Raw genomic sequence first — 12,880 nt, forward strand, 5'->3', positions numbered from 1 at the left:
TTTATTTCGCTGCAAGTACAGAGGTATTCCAAGCCTGATTCTTTTGTTTCTCACTGTATAACTGATGGGTGGAGCAAGTAGACCCTCAGAAGGCAGAATTCCTGAGCGAGTAGTAGGCTACTCGAAACGGGCTGGGCTCTGAGCATGTGGAACCCAAACGGTAGGACTCCTAGCATGTAGAACCCAAACTGTAGGACTCTGAGCATGTGGAACCCAAACGGGCAGGACTCTGAGCATGTAGAACCCAAACGTTTAGGACTCTGAGCATGTAGAACCCAAACGTTTAGGACTCTGAGCATGTAGAACCCAAACGTTTAGGACTCTGAGCATGTAGAACCCAAACGGACAGGACTCTGAGCATGTAGAACCCAAACTGTAGGACTCTGAGCATGTGGAACCCAAACGGGCAGGACTCTGAGCATGTAGAACCCAAACGTTTAGGACTCTGAGCATGTAGAACCCAAACGTTTAGGACTCTGAGCATGTAGAACCCAAACGGACAGGACTCTGAGCATGTAGAACCCAAACGGACAGGACTCTGAGCATGTAGAACCCAAACATTTAGGACTCTGAGCATGTAGAACCCAAACGGACAGGACTCTGAGCATGTAGAACCCAAACATTTAGGACTCTGAGCATGTAGAACCCAAACGGACAGGACTCTGAGCATGTAGAACCCAAACATTTAGGACTCTGAGCATGTAGAACCCAAACGGACAGGACTCTGAGCATGTAGAACCCAAACGTTTAGGACTCTGAGCATGTAGAACCCAAACGGACAGGAAAAAACAGGAAAAGGCAGAGGAAAAACAGGAAAGGTAATCCATGGATTCATGTAGAAAAGCGATCTGCAGTCTGATGAACTGTGTATTTTATTGGTGTTTTGATACCACAGAGGACCTCTAGTGGAAAGAGCTCTGAACAAAATCATTGGCTGGCAGAGGTGTACTGTCATCCCTGTCTTAGCCAGAGGAACCACCTGAATTCTTACTTGTCATTGGTTTATTGTTCTGCTTTACCACTGGCCTTCTTGCTCCTCTACAGTTGGTTCATACTCCAAAATATTATGGTAAGATTAGCTGAAGACCCTTTGCGTGTTTGTCCCCTGTTGCTGATTTCTACTCTTTTTGCGTCCATTTTTAACAAGGGTAATAGAATATGTCAGTTTATCTTGGGGAAAAAAATCAAGCTGTGTGAACCATTTAGACAAACTTACTTATGGAGTATGAGACGTGTATCTCATCAAGTCGCTCAGCATAAGGGTGTCCACGATGCATTTCAAATCAGCTGCAAACGCACACGCTCTTCAATGACTATGCGAATCAAACACAACTCCAAGGCCCTCGCTTGTCTAAGCATCCAGCTTTTACCTGTTGACATGTACTGTGTGTTCTTTGACATGGAGACAGCTGATTCTCTTCTTTAAAAAATGCCTTCCTTGTCTGATGAAGACGCTCTGCGTGCTGGGTGTCGTAAGGGGATCCCGTTTGTGTGGCGTTTAGCAGGGCCGCGCCGCGCCGCGACCCAGACCCTTTTGTCCGCGAGGCGCTTTGTAGAAGGCGCATTTGCATCGAGCGGCTAGCGCCGGCCCTGTAATTGCTTCGCGTCTCTTTTGTCGCGCAGGGTTTTTAATTAAAAGTGTGAGTCACCGCTCCGTTCGCTCTGGCGCTGGAGAGCGTCGGCGCGGATCCGCTCATTGTGCGTCGTCCACTTGAGCGCCGCTGAAGGAGAAACGCGCTGCTCTGTTTGTTTTGCATTCTCTCTGCGGAGAATGGCGGGTATAATGGGGAGCACGCAGAATGAGAATGCAGATCGGGAGCGAAAACAGCACGGTTTGTTAAACCCGTCCGACGACGCGTTGGGATTGTTGCCGTAAGCGACGCTCGTTAATGAAGACGTGTGCCGGTGCTTCGTGTGTGATGCTCTAAATTTAGTTCAGAGCCCTCAAACTTCAATATCGGGTCTAGTGTATTTGTAGAAGCAGAGGTAAGAACAAGAAAGGCAAACAGTCGGTCACATTTGTGCCTTAAAAGTCCTACTTGCTAATTTGTAGAATCACTAGTTTTTCATGTCTCCTGTTGGCTAAAAAGGCTCTTTCCCAGTGGTCCGTTTTATGAATGTGGTTATCTTGAATAAAAAGAAATATGTCACAATATGAATATATTTTTGTCTTGGTTTTGAATTAGGCTTCATCCTTTCCTCTTTTTGAGAAGACTGCTTGCAGAGAATCTCTCCAATCAGCTATCAAATAATAAGTCTGCTGGGCTAAATGCTGAAACAATTTACAATTTACATTTTTGGGCACATTTCAGCTCAAGTTGTCCCTCCATATTAGCTGTAGGTGTTTTTCAGTCCTGGAGCTCTACCTACATTATTGAGGAAAGCTTATTAAATAAACACAGATACAAGACTGACCATTATTAGCCCCAAGGTTAGAATGTAGAAAGCTTATAGCAAAAGGCTATGTTTAACTTATAGAAAACTATTGTGTGTGTTTGTGTGTATATCACATAATTGCAGTTGTCAAAACAATACCGCCTACCAGACAAAACAATTTAGACTGATCTGTGTATTTGTCACAACAGAGATTGCTGTTGAAATAGTCTGTTGATTGTACACTGCAATGCAGTTGCTTCACTGAAGCTGCAATAGGCTGGATGTTATTGTTTGTGTATGCATGTTAGCTAAATAGTATGTGGGGTCAGTCAACAGTATGTGTGTTTGGTTGGCCATTTCAGATTAAAACTAATAATCTTGCACTTCAATTTTGATAATTGTATAATCTTATAGGCTACATAAGTTATTATTAATCATCCTTTGGGAAATCACTCCATACATAGTTTGCTGCAATGAAAGTTCAGTTGTTCTGAATAAGTGAGCCCCCCCCCCCCCCCCCTACACACACACACACACACACACACTCATTTGTGAACAACCCGTGCTTTATCATAGGTTGCGGTATGTTTGTTTGCAAACAGAGCACGTATGATCAATATTCATGATTAAACTCTATCCTATCAGGTATAACTATCACATCTGATTTCACTTTACATCCTGAATAGTCTGTCTGTCCTCCACTTGTGCTCCGCTTTATTCCTTAGGATTGGCAGTCTGCACTGCTGACCGTTAAGGGCCGAGGGCATATTCTTAAGTGGCACAAAGGCCGTTTCAAGGTTTTCTGTTCCTTTCAAATGTTGCTGTTCCACAGACAGGGCAACGCCTCTGAGTTGGAATGATTTTAAGCAATGGAACTGTGTTACACGCGTGTGGGTTACGCATTACACAAGCTGTGGATTTAGGCCTGTGTTTTACCCTTCAGCCTTCCTTTGAGAGGACCCGCCAAAAGCACTCGGAGAATGTAATGCCTTCTGAATCTTGGCTGTGCGTTTTTAAAGTCCCAGGAAGGTACTGTTTGTGTTTTTGCTTACGAAAATAGCCTGTGGTAAAATGCACCTTTTAGCCCTAGCTCAGTCTAACCGGCCTGTTCCTGGCAGAGTCACGCTGAGTGATTGGCTATTGTCAGGGTGTAGCAGAATGCGAGAGAGAACAGCTGTAGGACTCAATGAAGGAAATGCTTTGTCTCGGATGCGGGTGGCTGGTACCCCGCTGTGTGAAGGACCGCTTTGTGCGCTGGAGATGTCGCTGCCTGAGGTCCCACAATGCACTGCTCAGACAGACATTGTGTCCAGCCTGCCTCCGAGACTTTTTCACAAACGTGTCCTCTGGGCGCTTTGCTACAGTTGTCGTCTACCTCCAAGGTCAACAAATCTGAAGCTCCGATTGTCAGCGGACTTCTCATTCTCGCTCAGTTGCAAAATGCAAAATTATAGGTCAGATTAGTTGAGTACAAGAGTCTGAGATTGGTCAATAACCACGGTATGGTCCACTGCTGAGACATATATGTATGTCATAATTGTTTTTAAATATAGCCAAACCCGATACGGCTCTTGTGAAGGCCGCCCATTGGTCCCTGTTATCTTCACTCGTGCCGCGTGTGCGCGGGCAGATAAAGTGCAGATTGTGAATAACTTATTTTCCTATGAAAAACAGACTGCTATCTTTAGTTTGTGTGCACGTGACATTTTCCATTCCTGTGGATGGAGATTAGCAGAGCCGCTCGCGTTCATTGTGTTCTGGAGCCACGTTGGTCCTTTGCTGTAGGATACGGAACTGCTTTCTTGGGCGTGGCCTCGTCGGTGATCGCATGACCCAATCTCTATGAACGTGCAGGAGATGTGGTCCCGGTCTGGGGAAGTGGGGTCCAGCTGTAGCGTACCTTTAGTGTTTACCGTGCAGTATTTGAGAGACAATAGAAGGGCAGTCCCTCCACACCGAATCCATCATGACCTCATGTCATGCCTGATGTAATGGGACCGGACCGTATTATAATGGACGGAAGGGTGAGAGCACAGACATGTCTGTGTACGACTCATTGCCTGTGCAGTTTGCATATAACCAAATACCGACCTTAAGACAACTAAGGGATGATTTAGGGATGGACATGTAGGATAATGGTGTGGGAACTGGGATGGCATTTCTTGGTTTGATTCCCAGCTTGGGTACTGGGAATGATGTACCCTTGAGCAAGGTGTTAAATCTGAATTGCTTTAGCTGTGTAAATGGAAAAATAACATATGTGCAAGTCACTCTGGGAAGAGAGTCTGCTAAATGTTTAAACATGGAGCTTAAGAGACATACATCCTCACACACTCCAGGAAAGAGACCCTTTCTTTTCAGTGTAACTACATTTGCAAGTCTTTTGCTTAATGGTGCTAGAGCAGTGCTCTTCCTGGAACGGGTTATGACTTAACTCTGTGTCCTTAACCAGTAGCCTACTCCATATTACTACCGGTACCTTACAAATTGGAACCATACTGTACCCACAATTCAGTGATGCTGATGTGATAGGCTTGTGTTTAAGCAGAACGTCATGGCTAACTGTTCTCTCGCCTTCTTTCTTTATTCACAGATTAATGAACTGAGCCACATTCAGATCCCCATCATGCTAATGCCTGATGACTTTAAAGCCTACTCCAAGATCAAGGTGGACAACCACCTCTTCAACAAGTGAGTGCGCCTAGTGCTGCATAGTGCACAGTCATTTATGTTTTAGCATGGTCTCAGTGAATGGGTTTCTGATCATGGTCTCTGCATATGTTTTTATCATGGTGTCAGTGCATGGATTTTTATCATGGTCTCAGTGCATAGCCTAGGTTTTTATCATGGTCTCAGTGCATAGGTTTTTATCATGGTCTCAGTGCATATGTTTTTATATTGGTCCCTGTGCAGGTTTTTCATGTGAGAATCATAAGCTGTAGATATTTCCATGCATGTCTGATAATGTGTTGATTTCAGAACTTTTTTAGATTTTTGTTTGAAAACTCAAAGATGTACCGTCAAGTTTTCAAAAGTACATTTTATTTTTGCTGCGATTTATCATTATTTTTGATCTATTGTATTTTTTTTTCAGGGAGAACATGCCAAGCCATTTTAAGTTTAAGGAGTACTGTCCTCTTGTCTTCAGGAATCTAAGGGAAAGGTTTTCCATCGATGACCAGGATTTTCAGGTACGTGGCTGCAGCCTGTCGTGCTGACTGCCCCATTCCTACTGCCTGTGAAAGAGAAGTTGCAGCTTTCTTCAGGATCTGAGTCTTTATTGTGATTCTCACATGTTTGTTAGCCTCAAACGCTGATGCTTATGCAAACAAGTGTCACAAGGTTTACATGATGTGCTGGCCTATGTTTGTATTTTAGTTTGCAGTCGAAACCACCTTTATCCAACTGTGAGTTGCACTTTCATATTGTCCCTGTAGGTTGGTTTTTTGACATTAACCTAGCACAATTTCCTCAGAACACAAGGTCATTGCACTGGCCACCCCTGTTTCTGGGTTAAATCGAACAAATGGAATGAATGAATGCTCCGCCCTTCTGATGCTGTAGACTTCAGAGTAAAAAGAGCTGACTGAACCGGACTCCGCAATTAAGCCTCAACCAGAACATGGCAATGGCTGTGAACAGCCAATCCCAGGTGATTTATCACGGATGGCATCACAAGGCTCGGTATTGCTAATCCACTGGGCATTAGCATCCTTGAAAGGGTGAAAATCAGAAATTTTAATGACTGCTGAATTATGTATGCTGTATTTCTGTCAAGCCGGAGAACACTGAGAGATTAATAATGCAGTTGCACTCCTGCTGATGGTTATACATGATGAATAAGAAGCCATTTTCCTCGTTGGCACTGAAACTGTTGTCGCAACTCACAAAATGATTGGTTCTTCTCCCTCTTTCCCCAAAACAAGGTAGAATTTTTTTGCATTCATTTTTGGTGTGATAAAATGTTTCTCAGTGGACAGAAACACTTAGCTTTATCGTTGGCTTTACTGGCATCTGTTGGGATTAATGTGTCACAATGAGGCAATAAAAAAGCCCTCCATGGCAAGAAGGGGAAATAGGACAAGTGATAGGTAGGTTAACTGAATCTTATCTCCGCTTGGCGATAATAATATCAAACACAGTCCTATTGCAAAATTTTAAGATTCAGTTTTAGTTCAAGCTATTCTGGAGGTAGTGGTACCTTGGCTTGGAAGGATTAGTTTGTGGAATCATTTTACCTTTAACAAATTCCTTGCATCTTGGTTTTTTTGCATTTCCTAATACTCCGGACAAGGAAAGCTAGCCAGCTGAGTAAGTGGATACCAGCAAGAGTCGGCTGGGTGTCCAATAAAATTCTTTCTGCGCTCTGACTGTCCATCGGTCTGCTGATCCTGTGTGAGGTAAAATGACAGATAAACGCAGGTCTGTTCTTCACGTGGCAAACGGGGGGGTGAGGTGGCCGGTTGGCAGCGCTGGGCTTCCCGTGTCCGAGTTTCCAGCGGGTGCTGGAGCAGGGCGGCGTTCCGAGCCGTCCCGCGGGCTCCTTTGATGCGTCGAGTGGGCGAGACGCCTGGGCCGTTTCTGATCTGCTGAGTTCTGAGACGGCGGGGCGCAGTCGCACAGAGAGAGCGCTGTTACAGACCCGCCCATGGACCGGCGCTCTGACCCCTGACCTCTGAGCCACGCGCGGCGGTAATGCGAGAGAGAAAGCGGCTCTGATAATGGACTCTTCTCATCGCCTCGGCCTCGTTCGCGGACAGGGGGCAAAACTCTGCGAGCCGTTTTCTCGGAGTGTATTTCCTGTGCCCTGCGCCGGCGTTTGTCAGCAGATCTAATGAATAATGAAATAACACTGCAGTCGTATGTATCTTTCATGGCCGGGGAAGCTAACAGCAGACATTTTGCTTAAATCTAGTGAGCTGCATGCAGATTCCAGTGATAGAGCCATGTGTGCCCAGCACCACACACGGACGGATGGACAGGCGGACGGACGGATGGACAGAGGAATATAGAGCGAGGAGTATGAGACAACCAGCTGCCTAGTTCCTTCAAAGGGAGAATGTGCTGCATTTAGGATGTCCATTCATAGAACTGTCCTGTTGAGAACTAAGCCCTCAACAGTTTCTAGGAAAGCCAAATTTCAAATTTTGTTACTGTTACGTGTTGTGATTTTTTTTGTCAAGGTCAAGGTCTTGAAAGATGATTGACAGGATTTTGTACCAAACATTTTCCTGGCACAACCAGCTGTAGTCATCTTCTCAACAGCTATATTAAGATAGCACCCTCACTGCTTGGGTTTTTGCGCACACACACATACACACACGCACACACACAAACACAAACACACACATACGTGCACACACACACACACACACACACGTACCCACGCACACTCATATGCGTACACACCTGCCTTTGAGGGACCAGCTGCCCCTGTCTCTCCCTGTAAACTGGTCAGGGGGAGACAGTCCCTCAACCCCATTGGGACGTGGAGGAGCACCTCATAGGTGTTTAATACCCCCGAGATCCCCCCCCTTTTTGAGGGGCTTGCTTGGCTGTCTGACCCGCCCGCCCCCTTGCTGATCGCAGCAGCTGTTTCCTGGGGATTGGGTTACGGCGGGGGCTTTGAAGCTGGCGGGGACGGCGCTGTGGTCAGTGACGCAGGAGGGCAAACATGAAGCGGTCCCAGGCCCGCCGCCGGGCCGGGGACTTTAAAGGGCATCTGGGGTTCCTCTGCGGGCGCACAAAGGCCAGCCATTTATAAACCAGCCCAGCGCCGCCGCACGCAGAAAGACATGAGACACTTGTGAAGTCTATGGTGTTTCAGAGAAAGAGGGAGAGGAAGCGATCATTTTGTGACATCGCTAAGTGAGTTATGACAACGGTTTCAGCACTGTCGAGGAAAATGGCTTCTTATTCATCGTGTTTAACCATCAGCATGAGTGCTGGCTACATTATTAATCGCTCACATGTTCGTCATGGTGACTGGCAGTGCTCACCGCTTCAAACGGTGCAGGGAAGGCAGGCCTTCACTTTCATCATCCCTGCTGATCTTGCAAGCAGAAGCACAGCTTCACCGTCTCACACAGTTTCTCTGCTTTCTTACTGTTCGGGCTGGCTTCCCTTCCAGGTGGACAGCCGTAACTGATGTGGATGCACAGAAAGCAGGTGCAAAATGGGAGCCGTGCTCTCTTGCTTCATAGCGTGTGGCGTAGGAGCAGAAGGGCAGTTGACATCTGATATTGATAAAAATGGGTCCTAGTTGAGTGTAGAATGTCAACGAAAAAGCAGACCGCCATCTTGGGTGGTGGCAACATGTGGCTAGATCTTGCCAGCGAGATTATGGTGCAGCACAACTGCAGTGCACAGGTTGCAGAAAGCTCCAGTGGTTGGAATTGTAAGGCAGCCTTTGCAGCTGCGTTCAGGTAGATGGGGAGACTGGGGAGACTGGTGGTGAAAGCCTCCAGTGCCCGTCTGTGTGTGTACTGTGCAATGGGTAAAGGACTCTTGTACATCCATTCTGGAGAAACAAAATCTGGGAGACTTTATGGGAAATTATGAAGCTCTGTGGATTTAAACCTTCCTCTACAGCTCGAACATCAAATGAGATAAACGTATATGCAGTACAGTACTGTAAACACTGCATTTATAAACAGATTTTGATGAGTAATGCTATATTTAATTATTCTCTTTCTAGCATAATGAATGTAATTTGTAATAAATGTAACATCAACATAAAACAAAATGTGAAAATAGTTAGAAATTGTGTTAAGTAATACACAATCTTATTACAATCATTACAAACTTCCTATATGCATCAGTTCCTACCGAATTGAGCAGTCCAATGCATCTTGCATGTTTAAAATTTTATAATCAGCTTGAATGTGTATGTTTTTTTTTTCATAAAATGATCATATTCATACAAGGAATGAAAATGGCTTATGGCTTATGTACTTCATTTCAAATTATGTATGGTCTCATAATTTAGTATCTTATATCTTATATATGAGAGAGAGATGTAAATGTTAAATTATAATAATTATTATTATTATTATTTATTTTTAACCAAGTTTTCTTGTTTCTTTTTCTGAAAATTTGTATTCAAATCCGATTTGAATTGTATATTTCTAATCTGTTGCATTGAAACAGGGTTTTTTAAATAGGTGGGTTCACTGCAGCTGTGGAAAGTTCAGTCAGCAGACACTTCGCAGATGGGCTCTGGGTGAAATTTCACCCTCCTGCTTAGCACAGGTTCATTTGTGAACCATAATCACTGCTATATTTAAGGCTGTTTGGCTGTGTGGGTGTAATGCTCGTGACAGCAGTCGGCCTGTGGTCAGGACCCGTCCTCTCTGAGAAGCATGAGAAGAGCTTTGTTGGAGAACGTGGTCTTCTCAGCTCTGCCCGATTGTGCTAATGCACCCCACCGCTATAAATAATACATTTAAGGACATATAAATGTGCTATAATTTCATAAATAGGTGTAGTGAACCTAATGCTGTGACTAACAAGGGGAACGTAAGTGTATTGGGTAGCTGACAAAATGCAAAAAGGCTTAACGGAGGGACAGAGCCATGTCCTCTTGACGGGAGTCTTTTTGAAATTCTTTGAGAAGCCTGTGGCTCTTTTTTTAGAGCTGGCAAATGTCTCCCTCTCGAAAGGTCGGTGCAACGGAGACCGCCCTGCCGAAGCACAGCGAATTCTTGCTTCAGCGGGACACTGGCTCTTTTACTAATGCTTAAAGCTGTAGTTTGCCTGAACTGTCCCTGTGGGTGCGATCGGCACTGATAAGTCCCCAGTTTGCAAAGCCCTTTGATGTGCTCTCACGTACCTCCTCCATGTTTGACTCAACCAGATGATGGTTATCTTCACTTCCTGCATCAGACTTGCTGTTAAGCAAATTTGCCTCCACCCCGTCACTCAACCCTCACAACCAATCAGCCTTCAGCAGTGATTCTGTCCAAGGTCATTTTCTTACCTTGGATCATGTCTGTAAAAGCATTTACGTGTAGCCGGGTTGTTTAGAGCAAGGCCTGAGTGCGCCACACACCGTGCCCTGTGTCAGGTAACCACGGCGACGCTTTGACCATTGCGCCTCCTGTCACCCCCTTGGGGCAGGTGCCCAGCTGGGTCCCCCCCTGCCCCTCCCTCCCCCTGTTGTGGACCAGGGGCACATGAGTCTGGCCCACAATGCACGTCTCTGGGGAGGTCGACGGTTTATTGAACTCTTTCCAGGGCATCACTTCTTTCACTGGCCAGTGTTGCTATAAGGAGAAACCAAATATGATCTCTTTCCATGTTAATGCGTACGCCCCAATAAAAAGAGACATCATGCATGTCTGTGTGAATTTAAGAGGCCTAATGACTCATAACACAGAATATCACCCAATGGTGTTTCCCCATTATTGCCTGTTTGACAGTAAAATTTGAAAGCAAACTTTGTTTCTCTCTGGTATTACAGTGCAATGACTCATACTTATTTTCTATGGGTAGAAAAGCAAGTTGTTAGAAGTCAGCCAGCCATTTAAAGACCTCTTGTGTGAGTCTTTGGTTTTATAGTGTTGTTCACCTCAGAGATTTGTGTATTTATTCACACCCACACATGAATCAAATCCGATAACAAAATTGATTTTCAAGTGGGTATTTCATTTTTTAAAACCGTAAAAATAGATTCTTGTGCGGAGTTGTGTGAGTAGCTTTGTGTTTACTTATTTGCAGTCCGTCTGATCAGTGTTCATTTGACAGCTGTGTGCCACAGAAAATTTTTCAGTTTGTCTTGGCTCATCAGCTTTTTTTAAGCCACAAAAGGACATAATGTTCTTGATAACGGGTACCGTTTCACTCACAAGACAACGCTCACCAGTGTGTCAGAATTTAGGACTGAATCAAACTGACCCCCTCATTGGAACTTAAAGATATGCCATGAAAGAGGGTGTGGTTGGGGGGTGGCGCAGGTGTCATCTTGCACAGTGAGGGTCAGTTTCAGCCGTGTTGCGGTGCCAGGTTCGTTGCAGCTGTGATCGCCAACCACACAGAATGGGAGAGGTGGAGAGGGGTGTGATTTTCGGTCACACACGCCACCATTTCAGACTCTGCTCTCTGAATCTGTGGGACTCGATGTACGCATCGAGTTGAGTGCGTTCATGCAGCGGGTCACTACTTTAACCCGCCCAGGATTGTCCATGGTTAAATACTCCCTTCCCTACAGGTCTGTAATGTGCTATAGCCTTCAGAGCGCCTGAGTAAGGACTCCGCGCGGTTTTAGCGTGCTGCCTCGTTCCTCCGCAGAACTCCCTCACGCGCAGCGCGCCCATCCCCAGCGAGGCCCAGGGTCGCAGCGGAGCGCGCTTCCACACCTCCTACGACAAGAGGTACCTCATCAAGATCATCACCAGCGAGGACGTGGCCGAGATGCACAACATCCTGAAGAAGTACCACCAGGTAACGCGCGCGCGGGGGAGGGGCTTCGGCCTAGCGTGTTCGACCAGCTTCAACGTCACGAAAAGCTGTGATTCAGTATTCTCCCCAGCTGTGAGGGAGAGCTGGTCAGTTTGTAATAAGATGGCCGTGGTTCTCGCAGTTGTTGGTGGGACCTCAGATCTGATTCATTTCAGCTATTATCAAAAGCAGAAGGGCCCGATTTTGGCCCCTGCAGTGCACCCCTTCCCTGTCTGACTCAACAGGACAACCAGCTGTCAAATAAAAATGAACTGGAGGCCAAGTTACATTTTGTCAGTGTCAAAAAAAGTGACACTGCTTTCAATTGGTGATTGCTTTATGGTGCTGGCTTTTCTCATTACACGTTAACTGACTGAACCCTGTACCCATTATTTTTTCTGCCTGCCTTCTTCCGTAGTACATCGTGGAGTGCCATGGAAACACGCTGCTGCCCCAGTTCCTGGGTATGTACCGCCTCACGGTGGACGGTGACGAAACTTACATGATCGTCACACGCAACGTCTTCAGCCACCGTCTGTCCGTCTACAAGAAGTACGACCTGAAGGTGGGTGTTTGTATGAATGTGATGGCGCTGTGTTCATGTAGGCAAAATCTCTCCAAAACCGAGCGATCAAGGCTGAGGCTGCGGATCCTCTCGGCATGTTAAGTTCTTTATGTTGGTGCTCTCAGGGTTCAGTATGAACTGCAAGTGTCTCCGCTGAGCGTAGCACTGGATTTTTACAGACTGAATCATGATCAACTAGTGGAAACATAGCCATTGATTTGTGGAAAGTGGCCTTAAAATCAGTGATTTGAAGTCTAAACGTTAATGTATCTGATGAGTAGAATTGGTGGTCTTGGGTATGGATCCCCATTCACATGGTTTTTGCCGTTACTGAAACAAAGAGGAAGTCCTGTAGATTTAATTATACTTTTTGACTACCATATGCTCCCTGAATTCATTAAATAGGAAGCACCTGCATTTATAAATTAAGGGTGGTGTGAGAGACGTCAAAACAAGTCAAACTTACAGTCAGTAAAGTAGTTTCACTAGAGCACCGTAAAT

At 45.6% G+C, this 12,880-nt stretch overlaps 1 protein-coding gene across 2 annotated transcripts in view; it reads left to right on the plus strand.

The window, feature by feature from the left end:
* Positions 1-12,880, plus strand: part of pip4k2ab (phosphatidylinositol-5-phosphate 4-kinase, type II, alpha b) — a 49,965-nt gene that overhangs the window by 20,809 nt on the left and 16,276 nt on the right. For both annotated transcript variants that reach the window (XM_035429767.1, XM_035429768.1), the window contains exons 2-5: positions 4,970-5,067; positions 5,471-5,567; positions 11,665-11,817; positions 12,233-12,379. In XM_035429767.1, coding sequence (XP_035285658.1) covers positions 4,970-5,067; positions 5,471-5,567; positions 11,665-11,817; positions 12,233-12,379 — 495 coding nt within the window. The remainder of the gene's footprint in view (positions 1-4,969; positions 5,068-5,470; positions 5,568-11,664; positions 11,818-12,232; positions 12,380-12,880) is intronic.

Source organism: Anguilla anguilla, chromosome 8 (genome assembly GCF_013347855.1).
Source record: "Anguilla anguilla isolate fAngAng1 chromosome 8, fAngAng1.pri, whole genome shotgun sequence".
Taxonomy (NCBI): Eukaryota; Metazoa; Chordata; class Actinopteri; order Anguilliformes; family Anguillidae; genus Anguilla; species Anguilla anguilla.